The sequence below is a fragment of the Periophthalmus magnuspinnatus genome, chromosome 15 (assembly GCF_009829125.3).
Source record: "Periophthalmus magnuspinnatus isolate fPerMag1 chromosome 15, fPerMag1.2.pri, whole genome shotgun sequence".
Classification (NCBI taxonomy): Eukaryota; Metazoa; Chordata; class Actinopteri; order Gobiiformes; family Gobiidae; genus Periophthalmus; species Periophthalmus magnuspinnatus.
The window spans coordinates 17,312,825-17,328,435 of NC_047140.1; the positions used below are offsets into that span (position 1 = coordinate 17,312,825).

Consider the following 15,611-nt stretch of genomic DNA (forward strand, 5'->3'; position numbering starts at 1 on the left):
AGTTTAAAACTCGTAATTATGAGTTTAAAACTCGTAATTATGAGTTTAAAACTCGTAATTACGAGTTTAAAACTCGTAATTAGGACTTTTAAAACTACTAATTATGAGTTTAAAACTCGTAATTATGAGTTTTAAAACTACTAATTATGAGTTTAAAACTCGTAATTAGAACTTTTAAAGTCTTAATTGAGCTTGTAGCACACTGCAACTGAGTGTACAGAGCAGAGGAGACAGGAGGAGGACTGTTATGTTTATCACCTACATACTTTTAAAAAATGAATAAATTAAGCTCCAGTAAAGTTTCTGGCGTCTTGAACAAATCAGTGGGCCCTGAGTGCTGTTCTGACCACTCATGAGCTGTGCTCTGTGTCTGTGAGCGCTCGTTTTCCTGGTCTGAGCAGAGTGCTAGCTGGTCACAACCCCGCTGGTTTATTGAGGAAATTATTAAAATACCAAATTCATTTAATCAAAATTGATAAGGTTCACTTTTTGTAAATGTTACATTCCCAAAATTACGAGTTATAAACTCATAATTCATACTTTTAAAAGTCCTAATTACGAGTTTTAAACTCATAATTAGTAGTTTTAAAACTCATAATTACGAGTTTTAAACTCATAATTAGTAGTTTTAAAAGTCCTAATTACGAGTTTTAAACTCCTAATTACGAGTTTTAAAACTCCTAATTACGAGTTTAAAACTCGTAATTTCGACTTTCTGTGGAGCTTTTATTTTTTTTTTCATGGCGGAAACGGGCTTCCATAGAAACCAGAATTTCCATCTCCTAAAAATAAACACAATGGTATTACTTTATAATAATGACACCTTAATTAGCCTTACTTAAACATAAACAAAGCTTTAATTCACAATTAACATACAGTTTATTAAGAATGATTCAGGCTTAGAAACAATAAAGTAGTACCTGAACCCTACATCTAACTCTAAACCATTTCCAGTAGAGGGTAGCTGTGAAACCTGCCCCCTCATCGGGCCTTTGTCCAGACTCACCTGTGCTCTCTGGTCTTTTTCTGTCACACCAAAGCTGGCACACTATGAGACAGAAGAACGTAGATAGCGTCTAGTGGTGGTATATGAAAATGCAACACGTTCGGGACAGCCAGATTAATTACTGATGGTAGCTTTAAACCTCAATTATTCTTAATAAACAATTTGCTTATTATAAATTAACTCATTGTTCATGTTTTTATTAAGGCTAATTAAGGTGTAGTTATTATAAAGTGTTACCAGAAAGATGAACATTAGGACCACACTGGAGTAGATCAGAAGAGCTTGGCTGTTACATGGGACACACTTTGTTTTCGGGGATGGGCAGTTGAGCAAATGAACCACACTCGGTCGGGGAGTCATCAGATTTCTGGGAGCTGGTTCCGACAGGGATCCGAGCAGCGATGGCGGACATTTCTCCTGTCTGGCTCTCCGCAGTGATGCCTGGTCTCTCCGAAGTCTGGTTGAAGTTGTCCGAAATGGATCCGGTGAAGAGCTGAATGAGGCACTTCCTGAACTGGAGACAAGAGAGAAGAGATAGATGGAGATTAGAGACAAAATGTATCAAAATAATGATTATTTATAGGCTGTGTTCACACTTGCCCAGGTTTGTAGGGCTGTAGTTGACTAATTGCTGTTGGGCAATATTATTTTATAAAGATGGGGAGCAGATAAAATGAATATAGTTAAAATTATGTTTTAGTTGTACTCACAGACTGTATATATAAATGGACTAACCTGCTCGCCTCCCCGTTCCAAATAGGAAGTGATCATGGGCTGCACTTTTTTCTCCCTCGACTATGGCTCCAATTCACTTTACATTAGAAAACTGTCACCCCTTTCTCCTTAAATGCTGCTGTCAAGCTCGTCATTTTGGTTTTAAAATGTTAGCGTGGAGGTTGCTCCCACTAGCGTTAGCAACAGGTTTGACTGACAGTGTTGCTAAGCGCCTGCAGCAGTGAGCGGGAAGGGGTGTTACCTTCAACAGCTTCACTCCAGATTGGCTGTTTGGTTGCTATGATACTTGCAGTCAGAATTCCAAATATGGAGCCTGGCTTCAAATTAGCCCCTATAACCGTTAGCCTCGATGAGCTTCATGTGACTGAAGCCGAACGCTATGGGTGACACTCATTTAGTCCACGTCTTTATACAGTCTATGGTTGTACTACAGTAATTTCTTGGATCTAGTCAATAAAAGGTAAATTCTCAATTGTTGAACCTGATGATTTCTATTGAGTATTTCGTTGCAAAGTATAATGTAAGCAATAGGGGAATTTGTCTGTCACATTTTAGAATCTGAAAACCAGCTATGAAACACCGATTGGCCGACCCGCCCCTGTTGTATTCTCACATATCACCACTAAATGCTATCTACGTTACTGCAGTCTGGTAGTGTGCCAGCTTTGTCCTAACAGAGGGCGCAAATGAGGGGAGAGGGAGGGAGGAACAGGTCTCACATCTGCCATCTACTGGTGAAAATAAAATCAAATAAGCTTGCAGATGGTAGCTTTAAAGCCACAGCTAAGCGCACTATATTCTCAATGGCAGATAGATAAAAACCTACTACCAACCCCTTAATGTTATTGTCCGCGCTGACCTCCGCCACTAAAGCAATGGGCCTGTTTTTCCTGGAAAGTTATTTTAGCTTCTTTTAGCAACAACAACAACAACAACACACTCATTGTTCTCCACATTAAAACCTCTAATTGACCTCTTTTTGGCTCGGTAGCACCTTATCTGTGAAACCCTCGGGACAGATCCTGCATAGCTCCTGACCTCTTGTGACCCCTACAAACGTAACTAACTCACGCCACTAATGCTTTCTAAGTGTGCCAATAGCCGCTAACGTCATAACAGATCTGCTAACAGTACATAACTATGTCCGTAATTGTTGTAGTGGCACTTGTGTAACACCTATCTTAAGATACTAGGAAAACAAAGCCGTGAAGCCAATCCTGCAGAGAAATAGGTTATAAAATGTCACGTTAATGGCAACGAGAGCAGCAGTGTGTTTGTCCTTTGAAATGATATTATCCAGTCGTGCCCTGGTTTACAAAGACACAGATGTTATGATTTTATAGTGCGAGATAGCATGGGTAGACAAATTAGAAGAGAAAAAGACAGTGTAAAAACTACAAATTACAGTGAAACATATTTTGACAAATTTTAGCAAGTTAAAGGAACCAATTTATCACTATGAATTGCTTAAAACTTGAAAATAGCAAATTTTTTAAAGTCAGTTACATATTGAAAGTTGGGGGGGCAACAGTGGAGTCACCAATAATTAAATAAACGCAAGCTAGATTAAGGTGCTGTACCTGATAATTACTGTCTGAAAATGTGAAACAGAACTAATTCATTTTAAACAGTTTGCAGTGGTTCAAACTTATCCCTCACTTACCTCATGCATTCCCAGTGTCCTATTTATTCACAGCAATGAGTTTATAAGCATTTTACACAGCTAGGTTTTGCTATCACGGTAAAGCTAACAACAACTAGCATGCTAAATGTGCAGTTCCTGATTCTGGGGCAATACAACAGTTCATAATTAGATGTAGAACACAGCAGACTTATTTTGACCTGAAGAGCTGCTTATACGATATGTCTGTACTGGGAAAAGACACATTTTGCTCAAAGACATGGAAAAAACATCTAGAGGCCGTTTAATGCCAACTGGAACATTCCAGGCAAAAGAATCTCTCCACGAGAACGAGAAGGTGGAAGTTCTCACGAAAGTCACACAATGGAGCTTTAAGTTGGTAGGTTGTTTGAACCATGAGAAACGAGGCATAAGGACAATCATGTATTTGTGAGATAAGGGGCTTACATACTCACCACTGGACAAATCATTTACCCTTGACATAGAAAAAGGCTGACTATATGTCAAATGTAACACTCCCAATGTGAAATAGGGTCAAAAGCCTTGGTGGAGGGTTGCACTCTCAGTACTTGACCCATTGCAATGGTCACTCAACACGCTGGAGGGTCCACTTAACACAGTATTCCACCTGGAGTTATTACATACAAATATTGACAAGAGCTATCAGTATTTGTTTCATGAAAATAGAGAATGGTTAGAGTCAGGGTAAGAAATACAAAACTATATGAGAAAAAGACTAGTGGTAAATTACATATTTCTTAAGGACGAAAGCAGTGACCGTTCAAAGATGACAAATTGTGCTTTGACAGTTGCAAACACTAGATTATTGATTAACTGTACACTGAAAATAAAAAAGCCTCAGGCTGAGAAAGCTACATGCTATTAGCTACAGTCATCGATTTGTTCAGATATTATTACAGAGTATATATTGTGGTCACACGTAAACTGCCTCTTCAAAACCTTGAGATCACCATAAGTAAAGTAACTCATGATCCCTGTAAAACTTTTGGAGTAATATTAAATGCATGGATGTCAGTGGCTATGTTTACATGCACACCAAAATCTGATCATTATCTGATTTCTGGCGTTATCAGATTATTGAAATGTAATGTCATGTGAGTAATCTGATTTCTTCTGATTGATCACACCTGTGCAGGTTTTGACAAAGACAATTATTCAAAAAAGGCAAATGTGGCAAAGACGAAAATTAAAATGTGAAAAAATTAAATGAGAAAATAATTAAACTCATGGCACCAGGTGTTTTTGATGATCACAAATCTAATTATTTTGTTATCTGATTATTATAGCAATCAATTTTTTTCCTGACCGTGTAAATATATAACCCACTGTCAAACACATTATACCACACAAATGCAGATTACACACAGTAGACACACAAATGCACCTGGGAGGCTTTAAAACTACACAAGGTTATAGCTGGTAGCACATTTGCTGTTAGCGTGACCCAGTTGCCAACATAGATTAAGTGTGTTGCATAGAGATAGCATTTGCATGTTATTACACTATATTCAACTTGTATTTATGAATAGAAAACACCAGAGCTACTTTGGCCACACAGGCATTTCTCATTTTAAATCAGGTCATGATATTTATACAGATTTTTTTTTAAGATAAATGTAAGCAATGAAGCCATAATATTTCTAGAAATACGATTAATATAGTAAAAAGGTTGATAATGGAATAGTTGTTAGCAATCAGCAATTTCAAATGGAGGGCAGTGTGACACATTTACAGTTTTTGAAAGAAATACCCAAACTTATGACCTACAATTGAACCTTATCATTAGTTGTAGGGATTGGGTCCACAAACTTGCAATATTAATCTTATAGTTTCAAGTTCTTTCAAACCTGGTGTTGTTGTCACTTGAAAGAACTTGAAACTATAATATTAATCTTATAGTTTCAAGTTCTTTCAAGTGACAACAACACCAGGTTTGGGGTTGAATAATGGCACCACTTTCTGAAGCTATTGTGGAAAAAAAAAAAATCACTTTTGTTTATTTATACTGACAGAGAAGACATTGAACGTCATGCCAACTTTTGCTTCATGTTTCAGGCCCAGAAATTACAGAGATATTAACCATAAACCAGGTCAACACATCTGCAGTCTGACAGTTAAACAGCAAACTCCACCACAGAGCTCTGACCTGTCTGCAGTTTAAACTAGAGAGATTCTTGAATGTTGCAATGTCACCTGAACAAAACTTATTCACGTCCTTAACTTTGTGTGTAAAAGTTGAGTGTTATTAAGGGCATGTCTTTAAGTTCAGATCAATAGCACCCCCCTCCTCTTGCTCCGGTGGGAACAGCACGTGTTAGGTGTGTTTAGTAAAGCTTGTCGGCGCTGACTTAATTTCATTACAGGTTATTTTTAGCCAACGCACTCACCTTTTCACATTGAGTTTGAAGAAGGCCTGCTCCTGTCCAAATGAGATTTAAGTGATACAAGTGAGATTTTTCCTTTAAAAATATAATGTATAACGTGTGGTTTTGAGACGCTGTTTAAAGCTGCACTATGTAACTTTTCTGATGGAGGGTCCGACACCTGCTCGCCTCTATGGACATGTTATTGTTTTGGCTTGAATGTGTCACAGTATGGCATTCTATCTCCATGGATGCAAGAAGGCGCTGCCACAAGCCAATTTACAGGTCACATCTGTGGAGAGGCGACCCCGCTCACACTAATGATGCACATTTTTCAAGATTTATTTTAGCAATAAAAACACCAGTATTTGAATAAATGCAAGTCAGATCAATTTGATGCCACACTGCGGAACATTAAGTTGAAAAAGACAAACATGGTGACAAAATGCAATAGGAATCTTGTGTGTTTTAAAAGCATTTTATTCAGCGCATAAGGTCTATGATGGTTATTTGAAATACTACAAATATAGTACTTGAATTATTATTATTTTTGCTCCAGTACAGAAATATTGTAAAAATAGCTCTTTAGGTAAAATGAGACCTGTGTGCTTTATTGTCTGAGAATCAGGAAGTATACTGTTAGCATGCTAGTTGTTGTTAGCGCTTATACAAAAGGACTTATAAATAATTGGGAATAACTTTGAACCGATGCAAACAAAATGAACAAGTTTTCATATTGTTAAGACAGTAAAAAAATAGATATTTATAGAAATTCTAAAATGTATTTATAGAAAAAAGATGTGTAAATGTTTATGGATATTGTGTTTTCCTAAATAAGAAACCTATGTATAAAAATGACAATGTATTCCCTGTCTCTCCCTTGACCTTTTGAATCCAAATCCAGCTGTTTTCATTTGAATTACAAGCAGCAGTAGCAGGCTGTAAATCCCCCGGAGAGCCTATACTACACTATTATGTAACACAGATCAAATGCCTGGTCAGCTGATGTCCATAAGCAGTGGTTTTAATAAGAGTGCTGTACATGTCACTAATTACCTCCCACCCCAGTCTATTGACACTGGCTTGACCCACTTTAACTTGTCGACGAGCGCAAAGGAGAGAGAGATGGAAATGGACGCCTGCTGTGTAAACATGGACCAAAACAGCAGGGACAAAACAGAAGAGTAATGTTATTTCAATGTCATATTCTGAGGAAAATATACATACATAAACATAAACTCATGATTCGCAAGTTTCATCTGTCTTTTTACATTTAAATTAAAAAAATAAAATCTAACTCATTCACTCACTATCTGCTCCTTTCTGCTAGTGTCCCCTTAATTTTTTGTCAAATTTGCAGTGAACATTTTGACAGCAACGTTCCAAGATGTTAAGGCCTAAGCAATCGATCCTAAGTGAGTTGATTGAACTTAGTAACAAATAGGAAATACTATAGGGAACCAAGCCTAATTAAAACATTATCTCTTTGGCCGTTTCTCAATTCAAATACTTGTGCAGACTTGTGAGCTTGTGGACTTGAGAACCTTCACCCTCTGCACCCCAAGTTCTGTTCTAATTCAAAGTCCGCTTCTTGACAAGTTCACCGGAAATCGCCGTCCTGCAAGGACAAGCCTTGTCCTTCACATAGCACACCTGTGGCCGATCAGCACGACCGTGTGCTCGCTGCCGTCATTTCTTAACATGGTGCATTTTTCATATGGTCTATTAAGCTGAGAAAGCAGAGTCTGTGCTCGTCAACTCTTCAAGTCCATTCTCCAAGTCTGCACCCACAAGTCTGTACCCGAGAGTGCACGAGTACAGAGTTCGCACGCTGGGAATTGAAAAATGGCCTTTGATTCCTTAACTATAAGCCCCGCCCACAGAGGAGAAAGGCCTTAGTGAAAATTCCTATCTTAGACTTGGGTTGGTCTTGGTTTTGTCTCTGTTAAAGTTTTGTTTTTGTTTTTAGTTTTTTTTTTATTTTATTTGGATCCAGTTTGACTAAGGGAGGTGCATTTTTGTTGTAATTTCACTGAACTTATTTTGCTAAAAAGTATATTAAAATGTTCCAATAATATCGAACATCTTTTTCTCATAACATGCAGCCGTAGTACTTATTATAAAATTTACAAATGCATGGAATACTTAAAATATGTGTGGCACTGAAGTCAAAATTATCTTAAAGTAAAAGTGTTTTTCATGAAAAATATCAGTAGGAGATATGAGATACGTAGTAAAACTGCTCTTGAAAATAGTCTATGTTCAAAAACTTACGCAGTGAAGCATCAAAGTACATGTAACCCCCCTCTACCCACTTTTGGACCACTTGAAAATACACACGCTCTATACATGTGTGTGGGTGGACATACAGGGCTGTCTGCTGTAATGAGCCCTGGCAGACTGACACTCTCTTATAGGAGAGGAACATGGTGTTTTGGTTCAGCGCAGGGACAAAGAGTAGGCACATAATGCACATAAATGTAACACAAGAAAGGCTTTTAAAGGACAGGACGGATCTGGTCAGGATGAAGTCAAGAGTCACGCAACTTTACAATACGCATCTATTGTAGAGCTGTGCAATTAATCAGATTTAAAGAGACTGAGATTCAGTCAACTGTTATGGTCAATGGCTTTGTTTACATGCACATCAAAGTCTCATTATTATCTGATTTCTGGACTTTTAAGATTATTTAAATTAAATGCAAACCACAATATCTATTGTGAGTAACCAGAGGGACCATGATCAGAAAGAATGAATGAAAAATATAGAAAATATATGGTTGTTATTTTTAAATAGAGAGGTCTATATAGTTAATCCTCTGTCAGTAAAAGCATGTGGTTCAGAGCAGAGTTGAGACTTAGAAATCTGACAGTTTTGTGTTAAGTGGCACTGATTAAAAGTCTGTATTGTTTATGTTCATTAAACTAATAATAATAATAATAATATATTATTACAAATGACCTAACTGTATCAAAATGAAGGTTTAAAAACACTAAATCAATACCAATCATGGTTCTTCTTTATTTTTAAGAGCATCATGACAAGAATCTGACACTTTAATTTAAAACAAGAAAAGTATATCTCTGATTTCAATATAACTATCATTAAAGCATTGTACCTGACTTTAGTTCACTCTAAATGATTTGTAGTAAATCAGTGTTATTCCTCACTTGCCTTATGCATTCCCAGAATCCTTCACAACGATGAGTTTAGAAACGTTCACAACTTTTTGCCATCACGTTAATACTACCAACTAGCACTTGTATGCTAACAACTTCCTGATTCTCAGACAATATAATTAGATGCAGACAGAACAGAAGTAAATTTTTGCTCAAATACCTGTATACCTGCTTCTTAATTTCACAAATTATGACTTTGCCTTAGTAAATAAAATAGCTGTGGGTCAAGTATAGCTAAAAGATAAGAAATGGCATTCTGTTTGAGTTCATTGTGCAGAAGTGTTGTTTGTGTGTTAACAAGTCAAGGCATCAAAGCAGCAACTCACTGTGTGACCAAATGGCCAGACAAAACAAAATACTACAGTAGTGAAGACACATATGGCAGGACAGTGGATGGGGCTAAATTAAATATGTGTGTCCATCACTTAAGAGGTGCTGAGAGCTGCACTTGTTTCAAGTGGAGCTGCTGACCTGGCTAACCCCTGACCATTATCACTGCAGTCCTACAGACCATGGGTTCAATATAACAATAGATAAATCTGATTCTGTCAACCGACCTGAATTTTCTTTTGCTATGGATCATATCTGGACAACTGAGGGATTACAAATAACAGGTGCCTATAACAGGAGACTGAAGCAAATGAATATCGGAACAAGTATGAGACTATAAGCTACCATTTACCTTCTGTTCAAAATTGCATTATAGGGTCTAAAACTATTATTGTGGTATAAAAAACATTAAAAAGCAGACTTTTCACACCAAGTACTACCTATTATTTGGCTTTCTGAGTACCACCAGATCTAAATCCGGGCTATACCATCTTAAATTAGAGCTAAACCAGGTCTAAAATGACACTAAACCATGGATAAGGTAGTTTTAAAAAAATGCTTAACCCAAAACCCAAAAACACTTATACATTCGTTTTTATATACAAATACTAAAACTGCCCGGACGTCACATAGCACCTGAGGCAGCCTATGTACCACAGTTTTAGACACACTAGTATAAATTAAAAAACATTAACTTACTATTGAAATTGACCGTGAATTTTAACTACTTCCATTTTGCATTATGACCACAGTACACTCTGCTATGGTTGAAGAAAAGGTTCAAATATGCCTTACAGAAGTTAAAATAACACATGACGTTTGGACACCCCAGAGTAAATATCAAGTCATTCCCAGACTCCCACACAAAGTTACACAAGTAAAGACAGGAGACATGACCTGGATGTGAAATTAAACAAAGTCAATCTCATGTCTGAATGTCATGTGGCTGTACATATCTATACCGTCCTCCTGATGTATTTTTTAACAGACAATTGTGCACAGCTGACTCACATTTCATTTATTTATACCGCATGCATTATTAAAGCACATGCTAACATACAACAACAACGCTGTGTACAATGTGCTGGAGTCTCAGACCAGTTCAAATAGAGTGCATTATGGTTTCCTCAAAGCAGCTCCAAGGTAATTTCTTAATAAGTCTTTCTCGTTTCGATACAAGTTTCAGTTCATTTGAGCATGTAGTGATACTAAAAAAAGTCACATTTACAGGACAGAAGCTTGAGCTGTATCAGAGCAACTATAAGACATAGACTAGTATACACCCATGGACCACTATGGAACATACCTGGACGACTGAGGGATTACACAGATATAAGGCCACATGCGAATATAAAGGAAAGTGCTATGATTTAATGTTGAAAATTACAGTCTATTGTGTAAATAAAGAGCCGGAATCTGTTCTGAATCTAGTCTAGTGTATTTTTTTGTATTGAAATAGAGTTTGAAATGCTAGTATCGTGACAACACTAACTCTTAGTCAGTTATTATGTAAGGAAACTATCAAGCAAAAAATGTTACTAAAAACTAAATATTTAATTCAAAATGTATGTTGTGAAAACTTTAAAGGTAAACGGTTACACAACAATGACTTCTTTACACTTTCAAGCTGGAGCACTTTTGTAAATAAGTACATTTTGTGTTTTTCTCCAGAGTATATGGTAAATCCTGGTATTTGTGACAAAATAATGAAAGTATTTTATCTTTCGTAAACCTGGAAGAAAGAGTGCTCTGCTTGACTGCATTGCGGTTAACCATAGTTTCACTTCGTTGACTGAAAAAAGTTTTAAGGCCACCCTAAAAGAATGTTTGCGAATTGTGAATTTGTAAATTACTGATGTACTAAAGGGTTTGTGAGAGTGAGGAACTACTACTTCCTCCTTTTGCAGTTTGAGAATCAGGTACTTAGAGGAGGTCATTAAAATGTTGTTTAAATCTCAGTAATTGGAGGTACATTGCACAATAAAAAAATAAAAAAAATCAACTTAAAAAGGTTAAGTTGAAGTAATACCTAGAAAAGGGCGTAATTGTCTTTCTAATTCTCTGATGTTGGCCTTATCTCATCATAATGACATTTCACTGCAAGCATAGGATTTGCAATTTGAATAGACGGAATTGGCAAACTGCAAAGGCAAACATTTTTGAAGTACCATATATTCCTTCAGAAACAAATATCTTATCTTATTGTGCATAAAAACTGCTAACCCTGTAGTTTAGATCTGTACAAATATGTTCTGAAATGTGATTCTTACATTAGTTTGTTAGTTCATATTGTCTTTTTGTCATTTCTCCTTTGCCAAACTGTGAACAGAATCCTATTATTAAAACACAAATCGCAAATCTAATGCTTGATTAAAAAAAAAAAAAAGCAAAAATATAATTTTCCCCCAGATCATTCAGTAATTATTGCGGCCCTATTAACTGTGTTCTGTTGTTTGAGTCTGACCTGTTTGTTCATGAAGACGTAGATGATGGGGTTGTACACGGCTGCAGTTTTGGAAAAGAATGCTGGGATAGAGGCGAGGCGTGGGTCTAACTCGATGGTGGGGTGGATGGTGACCAGGATGGAGAAGACCGCATAAGGAGTCCAGCCCACCATAAATGCCACGATCATCACGATCACCATCCGGGTCACCTGACGCTCGGGCTTCCTCGCTGTGGCCAGACGCCCGTGGGACACCTGGGGAAGACGAATGTGTTAGGACTGCTTTATATATTAATTCATAAACAGCTTTTTTTAATTTATATGAAGGGGTGAGTGGTGTTGACAGAAATTAATATCTTTATTTTTTCTTTCTTTTTCTATAATCCTTTCATTTATTCATTCTAATTTCACACATGTGTCAGTTAAGGTTAGAACTGTCTAGACTCTAGACAGTTCTTACATTTGTGTTACACAGTTCTGTGTTTGTCTAGACTCTAGACAAACACAGAACTGCAAAAGTATCATACAGTATTTCTTCTTTCATCAATTATCTTTTTTGCATCTGATAATCTAATTTATTTTTAAATATCTTTCTTTTATTCTGTGATCTTGTAGCGTCACAGATAATGTTGTTATGGGCTGGAAAACTTACTCACAATGTGGTCGATGCGAGATTTTAGATTTTATTTTGGTTTATTTGGTGTAACCGGTGCATGATGATGAACATACAGGAGATACACCCTGTAAGACCGTAACCATGAGTAAATTTCCATCTATTGGCCCTAGGCCTGTCACAATAACAAATTTGGAAGTTCGTATATAGCTGAAGTAAATATAGACGATAAACAATAATATTGAAACTAATTATTAATCTTATACAGATTGGCAAGTCATTCATTCTCATTCACTTGGTAAAAATAATGAACTATAAACTGCACATAAGTTACACTGTATCCAAGACTGTCTCCCACATGCACAGAGGAGCGACTCGTTCCTTGGACTTTTAGCTTGTTTGGTCTGGGACTCGGTGATTTGAATCAATTCTTTTCAGACTGTTTCATTAGGAACTTGGACCTTGTCACCACTTGTCCCTTCTGCTTATTTGATTAATTGACTTTTTACAGTTTTAGTGCAGTTTTCCTCTATAGAAACTTTAACCATAACAAAATACTATATAGTCAACAAGAATACCATGGCCTACATCAAATATAACTGCCAATAACACACAGATCACAGATATATTTATTATTTTCTGTGTTTTGAAAAGATAAGACTTTTGGGGTCGAGCCGTGCTATTTTACAGTTGTCACAATTTTCCACAAACTGTTCCACAAAAGTCTTCCATGGACACTTTCAAAGATAGACTATTGCTTTGTTAGAATCGTCCAATCAGATTAGCCATTTCCATGACAGATCTGAGCCTGCAGCAGCATATTCCACTGTTTATTTAAAGTGCCGTAGACCAGTGCTTTCTGATTACAGGCCTCTGCTGTGCCTGAGGACTGGGGAATCTTACACTGGTGGTTCATGAACTATAGAGTCAACCCCCAACTTTGACCTTTGCTAAATATCACCATGAAGTCTTAAACTAAACACTGGAGGGGCTGAGTGTGAGGGGGTAGTCACTGTTTGTAAAAGCAGTCATTTCGTTTTCACATGGGTTGGATAGGGGTTACAAGTATATAATTTTTTTAAGAGTCCTATCAAGATTTTTTGCTGTGGTGAGTGATTGGTAGGGGTGTGCAAAAATATCGAAATATCATATCATTTAATTTAATGATACAGTATCGATATCGTGGGCTGCTGTATCAATATATTTTTTTGTATATATTACCAAATTATTCTGTCCCAGCACTACAATTGTGTGGCTTGTTTAGGTGAAAGAAACTTGTTTATGCAATACATTTCACATTTGATTCACTGTTTTGATTATTAAAATAGGTTTATGTGATATTAGCTTTGCAGGGGCAGTGGTTTAGCAAAAACTTTTAGCATCACAGTTGTGATTTAGTAGATATGTTGTGATCCTTTAGAGCAGTTAAAAAGCACATGTAAATATGGAGCTTGTATAAGCTGTGGATGAATAATATTGACCAATGAAACAGTTTGATGTATTCTTCTAGTTTGTTAAATGCACTAAAAAAACATGCACTTGGTTATGTTCATTCATCTTCAGTAAACGAAGGATAAATGCACCATTAATGTTTATTTTTTGTGAAAATGGAGTTGATCATTAATGGTCACAAAAGTCTGTATTTTTCACTGAATCGAATTGATTTGAAATATGTTGTATCGTATTGAACCAAAAAAGTACTATATCGAGATATGTATCGTATTGTGGCCTACGTATTGAGATATGTATCGGCAAAATCTTAATGATATCCAGCCTTAGTTATTGGATTTTCATTATAATGAGAGTTTAAAGGGGCTGTACCCGATTTTAATTTGTTCTCATCAAGATAAAAACTGCTAAATAAGAAAAAAAAAAAAAAAGTTTCATTTTCAAAAGTGACAAAAAAGCAAATAGTAGGCCGAGATTGGAGAAGTATAAAGAAACAAATGCATGACACTATCCCAGACAGTTTCTGTGTCATGGTGCATGTCACAGTGATGGACAGGAGTAAGTGGGAGGGGCTAAAGGTTCAAACTAATCTATGTTCCTGGCTCATAGTTTAAAATTAGGTACGGACCCTTTAAAAATCTAAATATATGAAGATTCAAACAAACACCTCCAGCATTTGACTTCGCATTATTGATCCCAAAAGCAATAAAAACCTATTATTTCTATTACTGCATAAATGCAATGACATCATGTAATCTAAGGTGTTTTTAAAGTTAGTTTAAAGGATCTAGACATTTTAAAAGGTAGATTTTGTTTGGTAAAATTGTTAGGTTTCATCCTTCTCTTCAAGTCTTTTGTTAAGAGCTAAAAAGATTACAGAAATAACCTCTAAATTGCACACAGCTATCAAATCAAAATACTAACTACGCTCATTTTAAAATCCTTTCACAAATTTTTTCCAATGCATCCCGAACATCTCTGTTAACAAAATACGATGAGTTATTGTAGAAGTTGCTCATATTTGGTCATAATTTCAGATGGAGGGCAGGGGCCTATAAAACTATATGGGATTCATTGTTTTTGAAAGAAATATCCAAACTCCACAGATGTTGAATCTTGTCATTATTTGTTAGCCATTGGGTAAAAAAGACACATTAATCTTAAGGGTTTAAGTCATTTCAACTGACACAATCACATCTTTGATGTTTGAATAAAGGCACCACTTTCTGTAGTAACTTAATTTTGTGACAGTGTTTGTTTCATCTGGATAATCCCAGTAATTACAATAAACCAGGTCAACAAATCTGTAGTCTGTAAATTTCATTCAGTACACTCTTCATATATGTGAGAACCAGGTGTGTTGTTGTTTTTGGGAGCCTGTGTGGATGAAAGATGGCACTGACCTTACGCAGTTTGCGCAGCAATTTGCCATAGCAGAAGAAGATGACTCCGAGTGGCAGGATGAAGCAGGTGGCGAAGAAGGTGATGATGTAGCTGTGGTCTTTGTTCGTAGTGGAATACCTGCAAATATAAAATAATCATCCATTAGTGAGGTTATTCATGCTATGGTCCTGCATCTATAGTAAGGGCTGAGACATTATATAAGATGGAGGTATCTAGAAGAGACGTGGGTAGATGTGTTGAAATATAATATAGCTTTTACTGATAACAATTGTAAAGGTGATTCGTTATTAATTACAAAAACATTGAACATGATTCCAAGTTGTTTGTTATAGTTTGGTGTTTTGGTTCTCAAGACAATTATCCAGTCAGATCAGAATAAGCTTCACATGAATCTCTTAATTGGATTGCGAGTTTCAAGGCTGAAA

At 36.4% G+C, this 15,611-nt stretch overlaps 1 protein-coding gene across 1 annotated transcript in view; it reads right to left on the reverse strand.

The window, feature by feature from the left end:
* Positions 1–1,295: 1,295 nt before the first annotated feature.
* Positions 1,296–15,611, reverse strand: part of valopa (vertebrate ancient long opsin a) — a 38,272-nt gene continuing 23,956 nt past the window's right edge. The window contains exons 3-5 of the mRNA XM_033979584.2: positions 15,186–15,303; positions 11,742–11,975; positions 1,296–1,520 (exon numbers count right to left, since the gene is read on the reverse strand). Coding sequence (XP_033835475.1) covers positions 1,296–1,520; positions 11,742–11,975; positions 15,186–15,303 — 577 coding nt within the window. The remainder of the gene's footprint in view (positions 1,521–11,741; positions 11,976–15,185; positions 15,304–15,611) is intronic.